We start from the raw sequence: 20,378 nt of genomic DNA, 5'->3' as shown, positions 1-20,378 counted from the left end.
GGCCCAATTTATATATGCAAGTGCCTGTTTCAGCACCCTTCATCAATATTTTTCACAAGCAAGGCAGAGCATGCACTGTGCATAATCTGACCATTTTTCCCAGTTCTACAGCAGCCTAACCCTTAAAGGAACCGCTGAAGGCCACACAAAGAAAAGATAAGCAAACTTTTTTTTTTAAGCTTATCTTTATGTGGAGCCGGAGGGAGCAGGAGTGCTCCTCCTGGTCCCACAGCACTACCACAGGCGCCCCGACAGCCCATGATCACCTCCATCCTTTTCTCCTCCCTCCCTCCCTCCCAGGACTTACCTGATGCAAGGTGGGCAACCCAAATAGGTTTCCGCAGGATGTATGCTCGTAGCTCGCCACGATTCCTATGATGATGCCCGAGGACCAATTTTGGGAGATCCTCGAGCCGGCCTCTTCGGGCGCACGCTGGTGTCGTGCTGCACGTTTCGTGCCCATAGTCGAGCGGTGACTTCTTTGTGGGACCTTGCATCCATTTGTTTTACCGCAGCAGATACACTGGAGTGACTTAGAGCAGGAGTGTTCAAACTGTGACCCATAGACCACCTGTGAGCCCTAGCAATTCAGTTTTATTTGTGCTTATTTCTTAGTTTGAATGTGTGCGCCGAAGGCTTTGGAAAGAGGTGTTCTTAGCACTGCTGCCTCACTCACTGACAAATCAAAGAACTCGTAACATGAGATATATGCACATTAATGGGAATATGGATTTAACCTTGATATGTGGCCTCAGAGGTTCCATGATATGCACTTATCCGGCACACAAAGTCAAACATCTTGGATGTCTCTGACTGAGGGGAAGGGAACCCCTTTGTAGCATGTCAGTTCTACAATACTGGTGGCAATGGGATTACAGTTCACATGACACATAAGAATATAAGGACGAGGGAAAGTCCATTGGGTCCAAAAACTCTGTCCCTTTTCCATAGATCAAGCATGTATATCCATTTTCTCACTATATCCATTACTCATTTCTCCCTTCAGAAATACGTTCACAACCTTGGCATCCTATTTGACCCTGAGATGAGCTTCCGACCACATATCCGCTCCATCACCAAGACCGCCTACTGCCTCAGCTCATCTGCTGCTGAAACCCTCATCCATGGCTTTGTAACCTCCAGACTGGACTATCCCAATGCTCTCCTGGCCAGCCTCCCATCTTCCACCCTTCATAAACTTGAGCTCATCCAAAACTCCGCTGCCCATATCCTAACTCACACCAAGTCCTGTTCTCCCATCACTCCTGTGCTCGCTGACCTACATTGGCTCCCGGTCCGGGAACACCTTGATTTTAAAATTCTCATCCTTGTTTTCAAATCGCTCCATGGCCTTGCCCCTCCCTATCTCTGCAACCACCTCCAGCCCTCCGAGATCTCTGTGCTCCTCCAATTCTTGCTTTTTGAGTATCCCCGAATGTAATCGCTCCACCACTGGCGGCTGTGCCTTCAGCTGCCTAGGTCCTAAGCTCTGGAATTCCCTCCCTAAACCTCTCTACCTCTCTCTCTCCTCCTTTAAGACGCTCCTTAAAACCTACCTCTTTGACCTAGCTATCCTAATACCTCCTTATGTGGTTCGGTGTCAAATTTTGTTTGATAACAATCCTGTGAAGCCCCTTGTGATGTTTTACTACGTTAAAGGTGCTATATAAATGCAAGTTGTTGTTGTTGATTAACCAGGATGTATGCAGCTGTAACTCTATCATTTCTTTTACTTACCCTGAGACTTAAGTTTCCTTTTACAGAAATTAACTATATTGCTGAATTCATATAACATTTAATACTGCCCTTTACCCAAACATATGGGAAAAAGTCCACAATTTGCAGTACCAAACTTTGAGCATTGATATAGTCAATACTGTGATCTACACCGCCACACACCCCCACCATTGTTGTACAGCACTGCCTGTATTTGTTTTTAAAAATTAATTGAGTGAGAATATCAATTTAATTATAACTTAAAAGACATTCCCAGATTTTGCTGCTTAAAGATCAATGTTCACAAGTCCACTCTGATGTAATCTGTACCACTTCCCCTGAGCTAGTCACAGTCCACTTACTACCCCTAGTGGTAAAACAATATAGAAATTCAGCCTCCCCTTCCTACAGATGTTAGTTTCTCAGCAACCTCCCCAGGTTCTTTGTGTTGCTGTTTTTCAGGTAGGTGACGGGACTATTCTCTTTACTTTCCGTGGCTGTTTTATCCCTCTTCTCGACTAGCTTTTACATTGTTACTACTTCTGTTTCTGAAGTCTCATCTTGAACATTCTACTTGGCAGGGCCTTGCTTATTCCAGACTTAATGAGCTTGGACAGTAATTAATTTGTTCCAGTCTGTTTCTGCAACCTCTAACTTTAGTTATGTTCAGTTGCTATTTTTGGATTCCTCAGCATTTTAGTTTTTATTATGTTGCGTGCAATTCTAATTGTATCCACTGTGATCTATTTTGTGGTTAATGGGGCCCAGCCTACAACCTGGTGCCAATTTTTAAAATATTAATAATAATTTATTTTAACAATAATAATTTGGGACACAAAGTTGGCAGTGAAAAAAAAAATCACATGGAAGTTATATGCAATTGGCTGAAAATATCCCTAATATTACCAATCTTTCTAAAAATCCAGTCATGCTCTATTTTGTACTTGAACATGCAAACTTGTGTTACAACTTTGTATCTTTACCACATATGTTAGCTTGGCTCAGCTGGTAGCAGCCTTGCCTCTGCATCAGAAGCTCATGGATTTGAGCTCCAGGACATTACGGGTGACACGCCAATGCAATACTGAAGCGGTGCCAGAGATGTCATCTTTCAGACGAGACTTTAAACTGAAGCTCTGTCTCCAAGGGGTAAATTTTAACTGCAAGCCAGGAAGGGAGCCAGGGGTGGGGGGATGATTTTCAGGTGCAGAACCCGGAAAGTAAGTGGGCAGGTTGCGATCACAATGAGGCCAATCAATTGCACTTCCGGGTTTCGCGCCTGGCAGCATGTTTTACAGGGAGGGAGGGATCATGAGCCGGGGAGAAGATCGGGGCGGGCCAAGGAGGAGCTCGGGGGGCCGAGCAATAGATTGTGGGGCCGAGGAAGAGATCGAGGGGCCGTGGAAGAAGATTGGGGGGCCAACGAAGAGATCGGGGCGAGGAAGAAGATCGCAGGAGGTCAGAGCTAGGCGGGGATCCACTATGGTGGGGGGGGTCCACAATCGGGAGCAGGGGGTTTATAGGCTTACGATGTGAGTATTGTGGTTTCATACGTACCAACACACAAAACTCAGAAAAGCTGACACAACCTCACAACTGCATACAACTCAAAAAAAAATGCAACTGAAATATAGCCCTGAATAAAGGCCGATGACCAAGACCACTGCTCCAAGGCAACTAAATAGGTTAAATTATTTTTTATTGAATTGCATTTCAGGATTTTTATTGGTGTTTTAGGATCAGATTCCAGAATTCAGTTTGTTTTTCTGTAAAAATTGAAACCCAATAGCCTCACTTATGAAATACCAAAGTAGCTACAATGGGAGTCAATGGGACACAAACCTATGACTTAAACTGCAGCTATACTCAATATTCCAAAAGTTATATTATGTAGGGAGTGGGGGGAGGGAGTGCACAAAAGTGCAATTTTTGATGGATGGAATGAGGATGTAAAATGTATTTCTCAGTGTGGTCTGAGGGCGTGCTTACTTCGGAAATTTTGCTTTTAGACACTTTTTGGGGCACTTTCCAGTATTTGGGAGTGCACTGTCATTCAGCTTTTGATGCCCATGTTCCTACCTGAATCCAGTGCTAATGTACTGTACTATCTCCTCTTGGCGCTGCTCAGAGCTGGGATGGCCAATTCTCGTAACAGTTTCTACCTACAGAAAACAGAGACTGTGGTCTTGGCTATTAGCTAGTGCATCAATCGCAGGACTCTGAAGGAGTGGGATTGGGGAAGAAGGATGCCCAGCTGCACTGAGTTTTGTCGGCAAATACTAACACCCAAAATATGGAAGTGCAAAACCCTGATGGTTGTCATGTATAAACCTGCATTTGATTTTTGTTTCTTTGCAGCATTGAGCTCTCTTCACTCACTCCCCACATACAGCAGCCAGTGAAAATTCCTTTCCATCTTCTTTTCTAACTGGTAACCCAACAGGAACCTTCCTTCAAATCTGAACCAGCCTTCACATTCAAATGTTTTTTTTCCCCCACCCACAGATAGTTCTTAGTCTATTGTGCTTAGCATAAGCCAGAGAATGCTTTCCTCACAGGTTTGTACTGCAGCTGGCTTACCTGTTGTCAAGTACCAGGTCAAAGCAGCAGGAGGCCCATGTAATCGCACGATTGCTGGATCTTCGCACACTCACACAAGTGCTCGGAAATTTGCACACGCTCAAAAGTCCATGCATGCATGTACGCAAACAACTTTTGGGGCATTCTGGAGCGAATCTTAGCCTGGGGTACCGGAGGTAATAAAAACGCGGATTTTCATCTGTAAATACTAATGTGCAGACAACACCGTCAAAATCACCGACTATCTGCGTAATAAGCAAGTGTACAAAGTGTATATCTGCATAATAAGCAATAAGCATGTACAAAATTGCATACCAACTTCAGATTACATGATCCCTCTCATTTGGTGAAAATTGCATTTAATTGTCAGAATGTGTCTGTGAGATCACAGTTGTACACAAAAAAAATGCCTATTACTCCACATTGTTTTTCAAGTATTGTTCTTTCTTTGTCTTAAATGGCTTTGCTACACTTCCACCATGAACAAATATAAAAGGGTGTCCCTTTTTAATAGATGTTTGGTATTAGATCAAATTCTCAAATTTAGAAGCTCCTGGTCTACTCAGGTTGCATCAGGGGAGTTCCTTGATGGATGATCTAAGCAATGCTTCAGTTGTACAGAGATTTCGTCAGACCCCATCTGGAGTAACGTGTTCAGTTTTGGGCATGCACCTCTGGAACTTTTCCATCCTTGCACATGTTCAGTTTTGGGCATGCACCTCAGGAAGGTTATATTGGCCTTGGGGGGAGTACAGCACAGATTCACCAGAATGATACCAGGGCTTAAAAGGTTGAATTATGAGGCCAGGTTGGTTTGTATTACCTTGAGTTTAGAAGGTTGAGGGGTGATCTGATTGAGGTGTTTAAAATGATAAAGGGATTTGATAAGGTTGATACAGAGAAACTATTTCCTCATGAAAGAATCCAGAACAAGAGGACATAATCATCAAACTGGAGTTAAACCACTTAGGAGTGAAACTGAGATGCACTTCGTCATACAAAAGGTAGTGGAAATCTGAAACTATCTCCCCCAAAAGGCGTTGAATGTTGTGTCATTTGAAGCTTTCAAGATTGTGATCAATAGCTTTTCTGTTAGGTAGGGGTATCAAGGGATATGGAGCAGAGGTGGGTAAATGGAGTTGAGGTACAGATGAGCCATGATCTAATTGTATAACAGAACAGGCTCGAGGGGCGGAATGGCCTACTCCTGTTTCCCATCTTCCTACGTTCCTATAATGTACAGGAACCAAAAAAACCAGAATATTTTGAAATTTGTGCTAGACTTGGATACATGAAAGCTATTATCACTCCATTATAAAGCCTTGTACAAAGCTAATATTCTCCCCCTCCCTTCGCCACCGACTGCCTCTTCCCATCCCTATACAAATGCATTTGGAAAAATGGGTCAAGGTTTTCCACTTTTCCACTCACCAGCCCATGATTTTCCACCCATTCACTTTAGTGGGCAGGAAATAGAGGGTTGGTGAGCTCAAAATCAGAAAAAGATTGATAACACGGTTAATTCCTAAACAGATATATTTTCCTGTCTTCTCAGCTGTCCTTACTCTGCAATGCAATCCCCATCATAATTTATGGGGCTTTCTATACTCTGGAACTTTTCCATCCTTGCACATGCTCAGGTGGAAAAGGTAGCATAAATAATTCTAAAACAAACAAAAAGGAAGAGAGTAGAGTAATAGTCAGAAATTATGCTTTAGGCACTACAGGTAAAGGGAAAACTAAAAGATGTAAAGCAATTAAGTCAGGAGCGAGAAATTCGAAATGTGAGAGAAAAACAACATTAGAGCAGAAGGACAGGTTACGGTGTATTTTTAAAAATTCGTTCATGGGATGTGGGGGTCGCTGGCGAGGCCGGCATTTATTGCCCATCCCTAATTGCCCTCGAGAAGGTGGTGATGAGCCGCCTTCTTGAACCGCTGCAGTCTGTGTGGTGAAGGTTCTCCCACAGTGCTGTTAGGAAGGGAGTTCCAGGATTTTGACCCAGCGACAATGAAGGAACGGCGATATATTTCCAAGTCGGGGTGGTGTGTGACTTGGAGGGGAACGTGCAGGTGGTGGTGTTCTCATGTGCCTGCTGCTCGTCCTTCCAGGTGGTAGAGGTCGCGGGTTTGGGAGGTGCTGTCGAAGAAGCCTTGGCGAGTTGCTGCAGTGCATCCTGTGGATGGTACACACTGCAGCCACAGTGTGCCGGTGGTGAAGGGAGTAAATGTTTAGGGTGGTGGATGGGGTGCCAATCAAGCGGGCTGCTTTGTCCTGGATGGTGTCGAGCTTCTTGAGTGTTGTTGGGAGCTGCACTCATCCAGGCAAGTGGAGAGTATTCCATCACACTCCTGACTTGTACCTTGTAGATGGTAGAAAGGCTTTGGGGAGTCAGGAGGTGAGTCACTCACCGCAGAATACCCGGCCTCTGACCTGCTCTTGTAGCCACAGTATTTATATGGCTGGTCCAGTTAAATTTCTGGTCAATGGTGACCCCCAAGATGTTGATGGTGGGGGATTCGGTGATGGTAATGCCGTTGAATGTCAAGGGGAGGTGGTTAGACTCTCTCTTGTTGGAGATGGTCATTGCCTGGCACTTGTCTGGCGCGAATGTTACTTGCCACTTATCAGCCCAAGCCTGGATGTTGTCCAGGACTTGCTGCATGCGGGCTCGGACTGCTTCATTATTTGTGTGACCCAAATAAGCGTTCTTTGTACAAACGCACGGAGTATAAGGAATAAATTGAATGAATTGTAGGCACAAATCCAACTTAGAGGCTACGACATAGTAGCCATTACTAAGCACGGCTGCAAGACAGTCAGGACTGGGAACTGAATATAGCGGGTTATAAGGTCTACAGGAGGAATAGGGAAACTGGTAGAGGGGGAGGAGTAGCCTTAGTGATTAAGGATGAAATTACTTCAATGATAAGAGAGGATATAATGAGAGGTAAGCAGGCAGTGGAGACTTTATAGGTAGAATTAAAAAATCGAAAAGAATTTAAGATTGTAGTGGGAGTTGCGAATAGGCCCTGGTAACAGCTGTGAAGTGGCAGAATGTATAAATGCAGAGATTAGACAAGCATGTAGCAAAGGCAGTGTGGTTTTAATGGGGGGTTTTAACTTTCATATAGACTGGGGTAAGCAAACGAGGTCATGTCAGAAAGGTAACAAATTTCTTGAGTGTGTTCAGGACAGCTTTCTGCAGCAATCTGTCCTAGAACCAACAAGGTGGCAGGCCATATTAGATTTAATGAGTAATGAGCAATGAGCCAAATTTATTTGACAGCCTAATGGTGCGTGACCAATTATCTAATAGCGATCATAATATGATCGAGTTCAACAATGTGTTTGAAAGGGAGATATCCGCAACAGCTACTAAGATTCTAAATTTAGGTAAGGCTGACTTCAACAGGATGAGACAGAGACTGTCCACAGTAAACTGGGCAAATCTGTTAATGGGTAAAACCACAGAAGATCAGTGGGAGGTATTCAAAACAGAATTTAATGTGATACATAGCCAGTTTATACCCGTAAGGGGCAAGAGTTCTACTTGCCAAAAAAAATCAGCCAATGACGACAAGAGGTAAGGGACAACATAAAACTAAAAGAAAAAGCATACAAAACTTCAAAAAAATAGCACAGATCCTGGTGACTGGGAGAGATACAAAGAGCAGCAAAGGGTGACAAAATAGATGGTAAGAGATACAAAAGGGGAGTATGAAAAAAAACTTGCAAAGGATATCAAAATCAATAAGAAAAATGTTTACAGTTATGTTAGGAAAAAGAGGGTGGTCAAGAACTTTGTGGACCCCTTAAAAACTGATAATGGAGATATTGTAAATGAAAATAAGGAAATGGCGGACATGTTCAATAATTACTTTGTGTCAGTATTTACAATGGAGGAAGGCTAGCATGCCGGACACCTCAAGGAAACTAATTTTGAATCAGGGACGGGGATTCACTATAATTAACGTAAGCAAATTAACAGTAATGAAGAAAATAATGGCACTAAAGAGTGACCAGATGGTTTCCATCCCAGGGTTTTAAAGGATGTAGGTGAGAACATTGCAGAGGTCCTAACTATAATCTTCCCAAGTTCTCTCGATTCAGGAACCGTTCCTTTAGATTTTTTTTATTCGTTCAAGGATTTCAATGTAGGCAAGTGTGAGGTCATTTTTGGACCTAAAAAGGATAGATCAGAGTACTTTCTAAATGGTGAAAAGCTTGAAACAGTGGAGGCCCAAAGAAACTTAGGGGTCCATGTATATAGATCATTAAAATGTCATGGACAGGTACAGAAAATAATCAGAAAAGCTAATGGAATGCTGGCCTTCATATCTAGAGGACTAGAATACAAGGGGGTAGAAGTTATGCAGCAGCTATACAAAACCCTGATTAGACCACACCTGGAGTATTGTGTTCAGTTCTGGGCACCTTAGGAAGGATATAGTGGCCTTGGAGGGAGTGCAGCGTAGATTTACTAGAATACCACCTGGACTTCAAAGGTTAAATTACGAGGGGAGATTACATAAACTAGGGTTTATTCCCTGGAATTTAGAAGATTATGGGGTGATCTGATTGAAGTTTTCAAGATATTAAGGGGAACTGATAGGGTAGATAGAGAGAAACTATTTCCGCTGGTTGGGGAGTGTACAACTAGGGGACATAGCCTAAAAATTAGAGCCAGGACTTTCAGGAATGAAGTTAGGAAACACTTCTACACGCAAAGGGTGGTAGAAGTTTGGAACCCTCTTCCGCAAATGGCAGTTCATGCTTGCTTAATTGTTAATTTTAAATCAGAGATTGATAGATTTTTGTTAACCAAAGGTATTAAGGGATATGGGGCAAAGGTGGGTACATGGAGTTAGGTCACAGATCAGCCATGATCTCATTGAATGGCGGAACAGGCTTGAGGGGCTAATAGGCCTACTCCTGTTCCCATGTTTTGTCCGCTGGATTATCTATACTCCCTAAGATAACAGCTCTCCAAATCATCCTTCCATCCAAAACATGTTGCAGGTTTCTCTAGTTTCTTCCTAACTCCCCTCATGTCCTTTCCGAGCTCATCTCGTCCATGACACCTCCTGCTATCTCGACCTTATTCCCACTAAACTGCTGACCACCCAAGGTCCCTTCCTGGCCCCCATGCTAGCTGATATTGTAAACAGTTTGCTCTCTTCAGGTTCTGTCCCCTCCCTTTCAAATTTGCCGTCATCACACCCCTCCTAAAAAACCTATCCTTGACCCCTCTGTCCTTGCAAACTACAGCCCCAATTGTAATAAATTGGGTAGCCAGATGATGAAGGATAGAATACTAGAGCCTGATCTTCAGTTGCTTCCAAGCCTTTATTCACAGAGATCCACATTACCCACTCGACACCCTAGATAAGCTGTGATAAATGGATACAAAGGAGTCCCCAATTGATGCACACCACCTGAATACAATTAATACTAATTGATATAAATCATATGGATACAATTAACACCAATTCCAACCTCCCTTTCCTCTCCAAAATTCTTGAACATGTTGTTGCCTCCCATATTCGTGCTCATCTTTCCCACACTTCCATATTAGAACCTCTCTAATCAAGTTTCCGCCCCTGTCACAGTACTGAAATGGCCCTAAACAAAGTCACAAATAGCACCTGCAGTCACTGTGACCATGGTACACTATCCCTCCTCATCCTTCTTGACCTCTCTGCAGCCTTTGACATGGTTGACCACACCATCCTCCTCCAAGGCTTTCAATAGTACACTTATGACTAAGTTCAGAGCGTGTGGAGTCAGGGGACAAGTAGCAGAATGGATAGCAAGCTGGCTACAAAACAGAAAACAGATAGTAGTGGTTAAAGATACTCAGACTGGCTAAAGGTGGGAAGTGATGTTCCACAAGGATTAGTGCTGGGACTACCGTTGTTCACCATTCACATAAATGATTTGGACTCTGGAATCAGAAGTATTATTTCAAAATTTGCAGACGACACCAATTGGGGGGGTGCATTTAATACTGAAGAGGACTGTGACAAAATACAGGAAGACATTAATAAACCTGCAGAATGGGCATATAATTGGCAAATGAATTTCAATATAAATAAGTGTGAGGTTGTATATTTTGGTAGGAAGAATAAGGAGGCCACATACTCCTTGGAAAATAAGAGTCTAAATGGGGTAGAGGAGCAGAGGGATCTGGGGGTACAGAAACACAAATCACCAAAGGTAGCAAATCAGGTTAATAAGGCCTTTAAAAAGGCAAACAAAGCACTAGGATTCATTTTTAGAGGGATAGAATTGAAAAACAGAAAAGTTATATTAAGCTTGTATGGAACCTTGGTTAAAGCACATTTGGAGTACTGGGAACAGTTCTGGTCTCCATATTATAAAAAAGGATATAGAGGCACTGGAGAAGGTGCAAAAAAGATATACTAGGATGACACCAGAACTGAGAGGTTATATCCATCAGAAAAGAGAAGACTGAGGGGTTGCCTAATACAGGTCTTTAAGATTATGAAAGGGTTTGATAGGGTAGACATGGAGAAGATGTTTCCACTTGTGTGGGAGACCAGAACTAGGGGCCATAAATATAAGTAGTCACTAATAAATCCCAATAGGCAATTCAGAAGAAACTCCTTTACCCAGAGAGTAGTCAGAATGTGGAACTTGCTACCACAAGGAGTAGTTGATGCAACTAGCATAGATGCATTTAAGGGGAAGCTAAATAAACACATGAGGGAGAAAGGAATAGAAGGATATGTTGGTGGGGTTAGATGAAGAACAGTGGGAGGAGGCTCATGTGGAGCGTAAACACTGGCATGGACCTGCTGGGCTGAATGGCCGGTTTCTGTGCATTCTGTGTAATTCTATGTAATGCCTCTCCTCTGTTGTCCAGCTGAGTGGGACTGCCCTAGCCTGATTCCACTCTTACCTATCTAGTTGTAGCCAGAGAACCTCCAGCCATGGCTTCTCTTCCTGCTCCTGCACAATTACCTCTGGAACCCCCAAGGATCTATTCTTGGCCCCATCCTATTTCTCTTCTGCATGCTGCCCCTCGGCGACATCCAAAAATATGACATCAGGCTCCACATGAATGCTGATGACACCCAGCTCTATCTCACCATCGCTTCTCTCAAGTCCTCCTTAAAACCTACCTCTGACCAAGTTTTTAGTCACCATCCTACTATCTCCTTCTTTGGCTCAGTGTCAATTTTTATCTGATTGCGTTCCTGTGAAGCACCTTTGGAGGCATTTGAAAGAGTCCAAATGTCATACTTCGGAATTTATCTCTTAAAAAGGGTGGGGGGCACAGAAGCTTTTCCTTATAAACTCCAATGATTAATTGAAAATATAATTAAGACTGGTCTTTTTTTTCCCCTTGCTCCACAGGACTGTTACAATAAGCATGGCATTCTCAGTAACAAAGCTATTCTCAGTAGAATCATTTTTGTTCTCAGAAGACAGACAGGATAAAAAAAAAGTGAAACTTTCCAGGTCTATGGATGTGATATGTGTAGGAAATATTTCAGTTAATGGAATCCAGCAGGGCTGTGTTTTATTATCTGCATTCAGTCTCAAGAAATCCCATGAAACAGGGAGCCATTAATCTCAGATACACTGTGTTTGTTCACATTATTCTATTTTTACTAAATGTTCCCATTTGAAGTGAAACATGCTCAGCCATTTATAGACAAAAAAAAACTTTGCATTAGATTTCACTCTTGGAACAAATCCTGAAATTGACGCTGAGTGCAGTGGTGTCCCAGTGAAGAATAAATTATGTATTAAACTTCTGGTAGATCTTGATGAAATGCAAAACCTCAAGTTATTATTTATTAGTAGAACATAAAATCATTTAACTTACAGTGTTAATGTAAACTAAAACTCTCAACTATTATTTCCAAAATTAAAAGTAAACTACATTCTGAACAGCTATCTATCAATGTCATTTCTTATCACATTGTGGTGCTACAAACTGTGCAGATTTCCCAGGGCGCAAGGTTCAAAAAAGATTATTTTTTTTAAATTGAGGTCCAGATTTCTTCCTGGTAAGTGGACTTAACTTCCTGGGCCAATGCTGGCTACAAGGTGATACATGAGAGCCACTGCAATATAACTCTGGGAAGTCCAAGGATTGAACCTGTACTCCATGGAGCAGAGCATTTGTACTCTTATGCATTGTGCTACTGCCCATTCAAGGAAGGTTACTGACATGTAAAATAGCTTGTTCAGTCTCATAGTGCTATCCATGGCTATTTATATTATTTTATTTCAGAGTCACAGAATTTTACAATCACAGGAGACCAGTCAGCCCATTGTGCTTGTGCCAGCTCTCTGCATTTCAGGATTTTTGATCACTATTTTTGTTGACAAAAAAGGACCTTGGGATTGAGTCATACTTAAGTGTTGTGTTTTTAAATAAGTGGTTTGCACAGTTTTTTTTTTTAAGAAGCCGCAGGCTGTAGGCAGATGTGAATAGAAACCATGCCAGCCAGTTTGTGGAACATCACAACTCACAATCTAGTTCCCATAACAACCATAAATCTGAACTGAAGGAAGGCAATTGGATGGTAGTTGTAAGGAAAGTGGCATGGATTCTGGGACTGTTGGTGTGTTGTGCAGGGAAGGGGAGGTCTGATTTAGGTGAAGCGCTCTCAATGAGCTGGTTTCTCAGAACTCTGGCATAGAGGGGCACTGTGGTCGCTGCGCAAAGCAATGTGTGTGCAGTCTATGGCACCTTGGGGAAGCTTGCCATGTGGGCAAAGTCTAGTGCTCTCTCGTCCTATTTTGCTCTGTCCATAGGGAAGGATACTGTTTCTCCTAGTGTAGAGAGCCTCGGTGACCTCCGTGATACATCGGTGTACAGTGAACTGGGAGATGTCACTGATGTCACCTGTTGCAACTTGAAAGGTGCCTATGGCATTAACATTGAGGGCCACAGTGACTTTGACAGCCACAGGCACAGTCAGTGATATCCATGCCCTGGTGCGAGGCTGGAATTGTGGCTGCAGCAGGTGACATAGCTTGGTGACAGCCTCCTTGGTGAAGTGAAGGCACCTCATACATTCAAAAGCAAAATACTGAGGATGCTGGAAATCTGAAATAAAAATAGAAATTGCTGGAGAAGCTCAGCAAGTCAGGCAGCATCTGTGGATAAAGAAACAGAGTTAATGTTTCAGGTCAAAGAGCTTTCGTCAGAATTGCAAGATGTTAAAAGAGTTAAAAGTTTTGAGCAAGTACAATGCCAGGGAAAGGGGGGAGGGAGGAGAGGGGAGGAAAGAACAAAAGTGAAGGTCTGTGATAGGGTAGAGGGCATCGGCCTCATACATTGCTCCTCAGTATAGTTAATGGGGACATGCTCCCTGAAGACCCTCTTTGAGTATTACCTCGTGTTCAGTGCCCTCCTCCTCCCTCTTCTGGCAGCTACTCCTGCTCTATGGTGTCTTCCTTGCTGCTCCCCCCTCACCCTCCAGCCCCAAAAGGCAGTCCTATGAGACCACCCATGTCTGTAGCCAGTTTATTTGTGAAGCAAAGTGCAACAACAGTGCAAGAGCAACAAAACTTCTCTCTGCAATCTTCAGGATTTCTGCAGATCTTTCGCCAACGTTACAGCAGACGATTATGAGAAGCCCAATGGAAGTTCAATCCCTTGATGTCTTAGACAGAGGGAAACTTGGACATCTTGGACAGTATTTTGGCCTCTAAGTTACATCCAAAAATCATTGGACAGAAGCTGTTGGGAAGGGAATTCAAGAGAGTACTGACAAAGTGGTTGAAGTGTCTACCACCAATGGTAGAGCTGAGGAGGGGGATACACAGAAGGCCAGTATCAGAGGACCAAAAGGTGTGAGAGGGAACTTAAAGCTGGAGGTGGGATGAGACCATGAAGGAAAAATGAGGGTGAGGATTTTAAATTCAACATGCTGGGGTACAGGGAATCAGTCAGGTCAGTGAGGACATGAGCGATGGGCATGTGGGATTTAGTCTGGGTCAGACTACAGCTAAGTATTAGACAAGTTGGAGTTTATGGACAGTGGAGGATGGGAGGCCAACAAAGAGGATTTTCAAGAAATTGGGTCTAGGAGGTGTCAAAAGCATGGTTCCGTGTTTCAGCAGTGGTGGGACTGAGATAGGGGCAGAGGTGAAAATAGGCAGTCTTGGTGATTGATGGGCAGCGGGGTTTGAGGATCGGCTCTGGGTTGACCAATATGCCAAGGTTTTGCCCAACCTCATTCAGCCTGAATAAGTGGGCAGGAGAGAGATGGCAACGGTGGCAAGCGAGCAGATGTTCAGTTGGAGGAAATTTTGACTCATCTGATTTGGGGATTCATAGTGCTTTTCTTACTTACCTAATGTTTTTAATTAATTAACTTCTGGGGATTCCCCATGAATTTCCATTTAGCTTGATTGTTCAGATTAGATTAAGTTCTGCACTTCAACAAAGTCAACCCTGTGAAAGCAGTTGTCTCGGGTTCCCAGTATTAATGAAATCTGCACTCATGAATACAGTACATATCTCCTTTATATTCATGCTACACTACGCTTGTGCAAAGTAACCAGTTTGTCTGGGTAGATAAGGGGGAACCAGTGGATGTAGTATATTTGGATTTTTAAACGGCATTCAATAAGGTGCCACACAAGAGGTTGTTACACAAGATTAGGGCTCATGGGATTGGGGGTAATATATTAGCATGCATTGAGGATTGGTTAATGGGCAGAAAAGAGAGAGTAGGAATAAATGGGCCGTTTTCGGGTTGGCAGATTGCAACTACTGGGGTGCTGCAAGGATCAGTGTTTGGGCCTCAGCTATTTACAATATATATCAATGACTTAGATGAGGGGACCGAGTGTAATGTATCCAAGTCTGCTGATGATACAAAGCTAGGTGGGAAAGTAAGCTGGGTCACTATTGACCAGAAAGTTAACTGGACCAGCCACATAAATACTGTGGCTATAAGAGCAAGTCAGAGGCTGGGTATTCTGCGGCGAATGACTCACCTCCTGACTCCCCAAAGCCTTTCCACCATCTACAAGGCACAAGTCAGGAGTGTGATGGAATACTCTCCATTTGCCTGGATGAGTGCAGCTCCAACAACACTCAAGAAGCTCGACACCATCCAGGACAAAGCAGCCCGCTTGATTGGCACCCCATCCACCACCTGAAACATTCACTCCCTTCACCACCAGCACACTGTGGCTGCAGTGTGTACCATCCACAGGATGCACTGCAGCAACTCGCCAAGGCTTCTTCGACAGCACCTCCCAAACCCGCAATCTCTACCACCTAGAAGGACAAGGGCAGCAGGCGCATGAGAACACCACCACCTGCATGTTCCCCTCCAAGTCACACACCATCCTGACTTGGAAATATATCGCCGTTCCTTCATCGTCGCTGGGTCAAAATTCTGGAATTCCCTACCTAACAGCACTGTGGAAGTACTTTCACCACACGGACTGCAGCAGTTCAATCAGGCGGCTCACCATCACCTTCTCAAGTACATTTAGGGATGGGCAATAAATGCTGGCCTTGCCAGTGATGCCCACATCCCATGAATGAATAAAAAAAAACTGCAAGGACACAAAGAACCTGTCTATATTCCATGGCAGCCTAAGTGTGTGGGCAAAAGGTAGCAGATGGAGTATAATGTGGGAAAATATGAAATTATCCACTTTAGTAGGAAGAATAGAAAAGCAGAATTTTTAAAAAGGTGAGCAACTAAGAAATGTTGGTATTCAGAGGGATTTAGGTCTCCTCGTACACGAATCACAGAAAGCTAACAGCAGTACAGCAAACAATTAGGCAGGCAAGTGGTATGTTAGCCTTTATTGCAAGGGGGTTTGAGTATAACAGTAAGGAGGTCTTGGTGCAATTATATGGAGCTGTGGTGAGACCACACCTATAGCGTACAGTTTTGGTCTCCTTACCTAAGGAAGAATATACTTGCCTTAGAGACAGTGCAATGAAAGTTCACTAGATTGATTTCTGAGATGAGAGATTGAGTAGAATGGGTCTATAGTCTCTGGATTTTAGAAGAATGAGAGGTGATCTCATTGAAACATATAAAATTCTTAAGAGGACTTGACAGGGTAAATGCTGAGAGGCTGTTTCCCCTGGGTGGAGAGTCTAGAACCAGGAGTGATAGTATCAAGATAACAGGTCAGTCATTTAGGACCGAGATGAGGAAAAACGTCTTCACTCAGAGAGTTGTGAATCTTCGGATTTCTCTACCCCAGAGAGCTATGGATGCTCAGTCCTTCAGTATATTCAAGATTGAAAGCAATAGATTTTAGGACGCTAAGCGAATCAAGGGATATGGGAAAAAGGATGGGAAAGTGGAACAGAAGTAGAAGATCAGCCATGATCTATTGAATGGCAGAGCAAGCTCGAGAGGCCATAGCTGTTCCTATTTCTGAGGCCCTTACGGTCTTATGAACTGACAGCTCAGGTAGGGTGACCCGAATTGCCTAAAAAAAAATTGTGACATAGACTGTACCGCGCGTGCGCGAAAACTCCGGCCCGCCCATATTGCACATGCGCACTAACTCGGCGGGAAATCTTCAGGTGGAAGCTCGCGCGAAATTTTAAAACTTTCGTCCGGTAGAGACAGTGACATTTTACTGATTTTAAGGGTGGTGGGGGGAAAGGTTTTAAATCAACTCTTCTCGAAACAGTCTGAATAAGGGAAGAGAAAAAATACGTAATCTTAATAAATAAAATCAATCCCAGGTCAGGAATCCGGCTGTTAGTTTGTGCTCGCTGCCCGGCCTGAGGGGGTTCACCCTGTCCGCGGCCGCCCGATAGTCAGTATAATTTAAACGGACCGGGCTTCAGGATGTCAGCCGAGCAGCTGGCCGGTTATTCCCCCAGCTTTAAAAAACCATCGGAGATCCTGAGGCTGAGGAGGAAGCGAGCCCGCAGCTCGGCGCGGGTAAACCCTTCGGTCGGCCTCAGCCCTTCGGACCCATCTCCCCCCGATGAGAAACAAGAGCCGGCCGGCCACAACAACAAGCATCAGCATCAGCAGCAGACGACGACGACGAAGAGCGGGAGAAACCCGTTCGTCAACATCGGCAATACCTACCAGCTGTCCGCGGGGAGTCCCGGCCAGAGAGGCGGGCCTGCGGAGCCCGACAACCTGCTCCACTCCTCGCTGTCCGCCGAGGAGCAGCAACGCCTCCTCGCCGCCGACGGCAAACCGAGAAACAAACGGGATCCTCAGGTGCAGCTTTTAAATGTTTTATATATTGAAAATGTAAAGCCGCTGAACAAGCCGGGTGAATGCGTTAATGAACCTTCGGATCAGTGCGACATGTTAAGGATCTGAAATAAAGCAATAGTTTAGTAATCCTCAAAGCGAAAATAACTTTGGATATGCACATCCGGTAATTTGCTTTTTTATGTTATTTGTTTAAATTGCGTGAATGTGAATCATGAGGGGTGGGCTATTCCATTTGAAAACTCGTGCTGCTTTTAAAGGTACAACGCATGTAATAGACCGCTTCCGAAAGTCCTGCATCAAAATGCGCTTTGGAAAAATTCCTCGGTTAACAGCAAACAGCTCGGAATGACGCTGCGGAGCCTGCAGAGGGCAGGAGCTGACAAAAAAAACCACTGATCCAAATCGCATGCAGATATACATGGAATTACATAGAATTTACAGCACAGAAACAGGCCATTCGGCCCAACAGATCTATATGCTCCACAGCAGCCTACTCCATCTAACTGTATCAGCATATCCCGCATGTGCTTATCTAGCTTCCTGTTCTATTATCATCAACTGGAGGTTAAAATGCATTTTCATATTAAACCAGTGATGGTGATGTTTCTGTACCATGGGGAAGGGAAATTTCCTTTATGTAAATTCAGGAAGACAAATCAAGAAAGCTGGTAATGCAGGCAAACGGAGGGGTCTGGCCTGGTGACCCCGCCCAAGATTGAAAAGATGGAGTGAAACACAATGGGCTCAATATTAGGAGGGAGGTGGGTTGGCAGCGGGGGGTCGACTGGGCGCGTGGGTAACACGCCCAGTGAATTCGGGGTGCTCCGCACGCGATCGCAGCCTAATTGAAGGCACTTACCTGTGCTTCCGGGTTTCGTGCTGGAAAGCTGCGCACCCTCATCATAAGCTGTCAGCTGGAGAAGCCCTATTTAAAGGGACAGTCCTCCACTGACTGATGCTGCAGAAAGGAGCCAAAATTACAGCATGGAGCAGCCCAGGGGGAAGGCTGCTCCCAGGTTTAATGATGCCTCACTCAGGTCCTACTGGATGGGGTGAGGAGGAGGGGGAGGACAGAGATCTTCTCCCCGGCGGACGGGAGGAAGTGGCCTGCCTCTGCCACCACGAAGGCCTGGCTCGAGGTGGCAGAGGAGGTCACCAGCACCACCAACATATCACGCACCTGCATACAGTGCAGGAGGCGCTTCAATGACCTAAGTAGGTCAGCCAAAGTGAGTGCACTTACTCATTCCCCTACACTCCGTCTGCCATATCACCGCCCCCACCCCACATCTCCTGCACTGCCAACACTACTCTATCACATCACTCCTCACACCCACTCAAAGCTCATCCTCATCTTACCTGCACTTACTCACCTTGCCAGTACTCATCCCACCACTACCACTCAACCCAATCCTCATACAATCTCATGGGTCTGTCTCATACTCACCCTCTCATGCATCTCTTTCACGGTCAGCCTCACCCAACCTGCCACTACCTGTGCTGCAGCCACAGGGCATGCATCACATATGTGCAGTAGGAAGCGTAAGGCAAACTTGTCGTGAGCATGAAGGGGATGCACAAGGGTGTTTGAGGGTTTGTCATTGTTTTTACTTGTGATTTGTTCAGAAATCAAATATATTATATTGTCACCACTACTGCCACATCTTTGCAAATCTTGTCTGGTTTGTGCAATAATGCCCTTTCCTGAGGATCACCATGAAGACCCAGAACTGATGCCACCCATTGTGTCACTGCAGAGTGGGTGTAGGTGTATTTACAGGGCTCTTTTGTGCAGATGACTGAGAGACGTCGGCAATGTCCCCGGTGGCACCCTGGAAGGATGCGGAGGAGAAGTTGTTGAGGGCAGTGGTGACTTTGACAGCGACAGGTAAGAAGATGGTGCTCGGGCCAGCCGGGAGCAGCTCAGCATGAAGGAGGCTGCAGATGTCCACGACTACATGTCAAGTGACTCTGAGCCCTCGTGTGCCCTGCTGCTCAGAGAGGTCCAGGAAGCTGAGTCTCGGTCTGTAGACCCTGTGGCGAAGGTAGTGCCTTCTGCGACGCATCTCTCTCTGCGGTTGCCCTCCCTCCTGCTGTGCAAGTGGATGTGTCACAGCACTGTGTTGTGGAGCTCCACGTGTCAGAGGTGGACGACATGGCCGACAAGGCTGGTGATGCTGTTCATCCTCCAAGGAGGTCATGACTGCAGCTATGGCGGCCCCCATCCGGAAGATGTACGTTTGAGGGCGTCTGCAAGGTAGGTAAATGTGTCAGCACACTGGGGTTGAGGTTCCAAGTTGGTGAATTTTATTGTTAGGAGGAGGGTGGTGGAGGCCAAACTTTGTCCAGAGTGGCCTCCTGCAATGAGTGAGGGTCCCCCCCCCCCTCACCTGTCAAATCGACCTTTGCAGCTGCCACAGGCTGGTGGCTGCAACACATCCATTTCAGCTGGGAGTGTTTCCCCCAGTAGGGGAAACATGCTGAGTTGAGATGAAAATCCCACCCCTCCTAAAATATCCTACAAATCAGTTCAGGTCGTTAGCAGACCTATCACATTAATTGCCTTAAGTGGGATCCCGCCCGCAATTAAAGCCGGCGGGAGTCCGGCATGCGGGGGCTGTACGTGCATCTAAGCGCGTCACTGGGGAACCCGGAAGTGGGTGAGTTGGAGCCGGGCTCTGGACCCGCCCCGGGAATCCCCGATTTTCGGAGCCCCCCCCGCCACAAACCTGCCGGCTCGGACGTCCAAAAATCGAGCCCAATATGTTTGAACAAAGAGTGGATTTTAAATGTGTGGAGCCCATTGTGGAAGGGGCATGTGGGTTAATAAAGTTTGTGTGCTGAATCAGCCAGGTGTAATGTCTGCAT

At 45.0% G+C, this 20,378-nt stretch overlaps 1 protein-coding gene across 2 annotated transcripts in view; it reads left to right on the top strand.

Moving 5' to 3' along the window:
* The first annotated feature begins 2,118 nt into the window (after nucleotides 1-2,118).
* The window catches only part of LOC137327428 (protein downstream neighbor of son homolog), a 39,088-nt gene continuing 20,828 nt past the window's right edge, over nucleotides 2,119-20,378 (top strand). The window contains exon 1 of one of the 2 annotated variants that reach the window (XM_067993228.1): nucleotides 2,119-2,178. In XM_067993228.1, coding sequence (XP_067849329.1) covers nucleotides 2,128-2,178 — 51 coding nt within the window. In that variant the 5' untranslated portion in view covers nucleotides 2,119-2,127. Of the gene's footprint in view, nucleotides 2,179-16,992; nucleotides 17,511-20,378 lie in introns of those variants that run through there. The other variant, XM_067993227.1, reaches the window with a different exon arrangement.

The sequence above is a fragment of the Heptranchias perlo genome, chromosome 11, assembly GCF_035084215.1.
Source record: "Heptranchias perlo isolate sHepPer1 chromosome 11, sHepPer1.hap1, whole genome shotgun sequence".
In the NCBI taxonomy this organism is placed as follows: domain Eukaryota; kingdom Metazoa; phylum Chordata; class Chondrichthyes; order Hexanchiformes; family Hexanchidae; genus Heptranchias; species Heptranchias perlo.
This window is presented reverse-complemented; position numbering and strand designations above follow the sequence as displayed.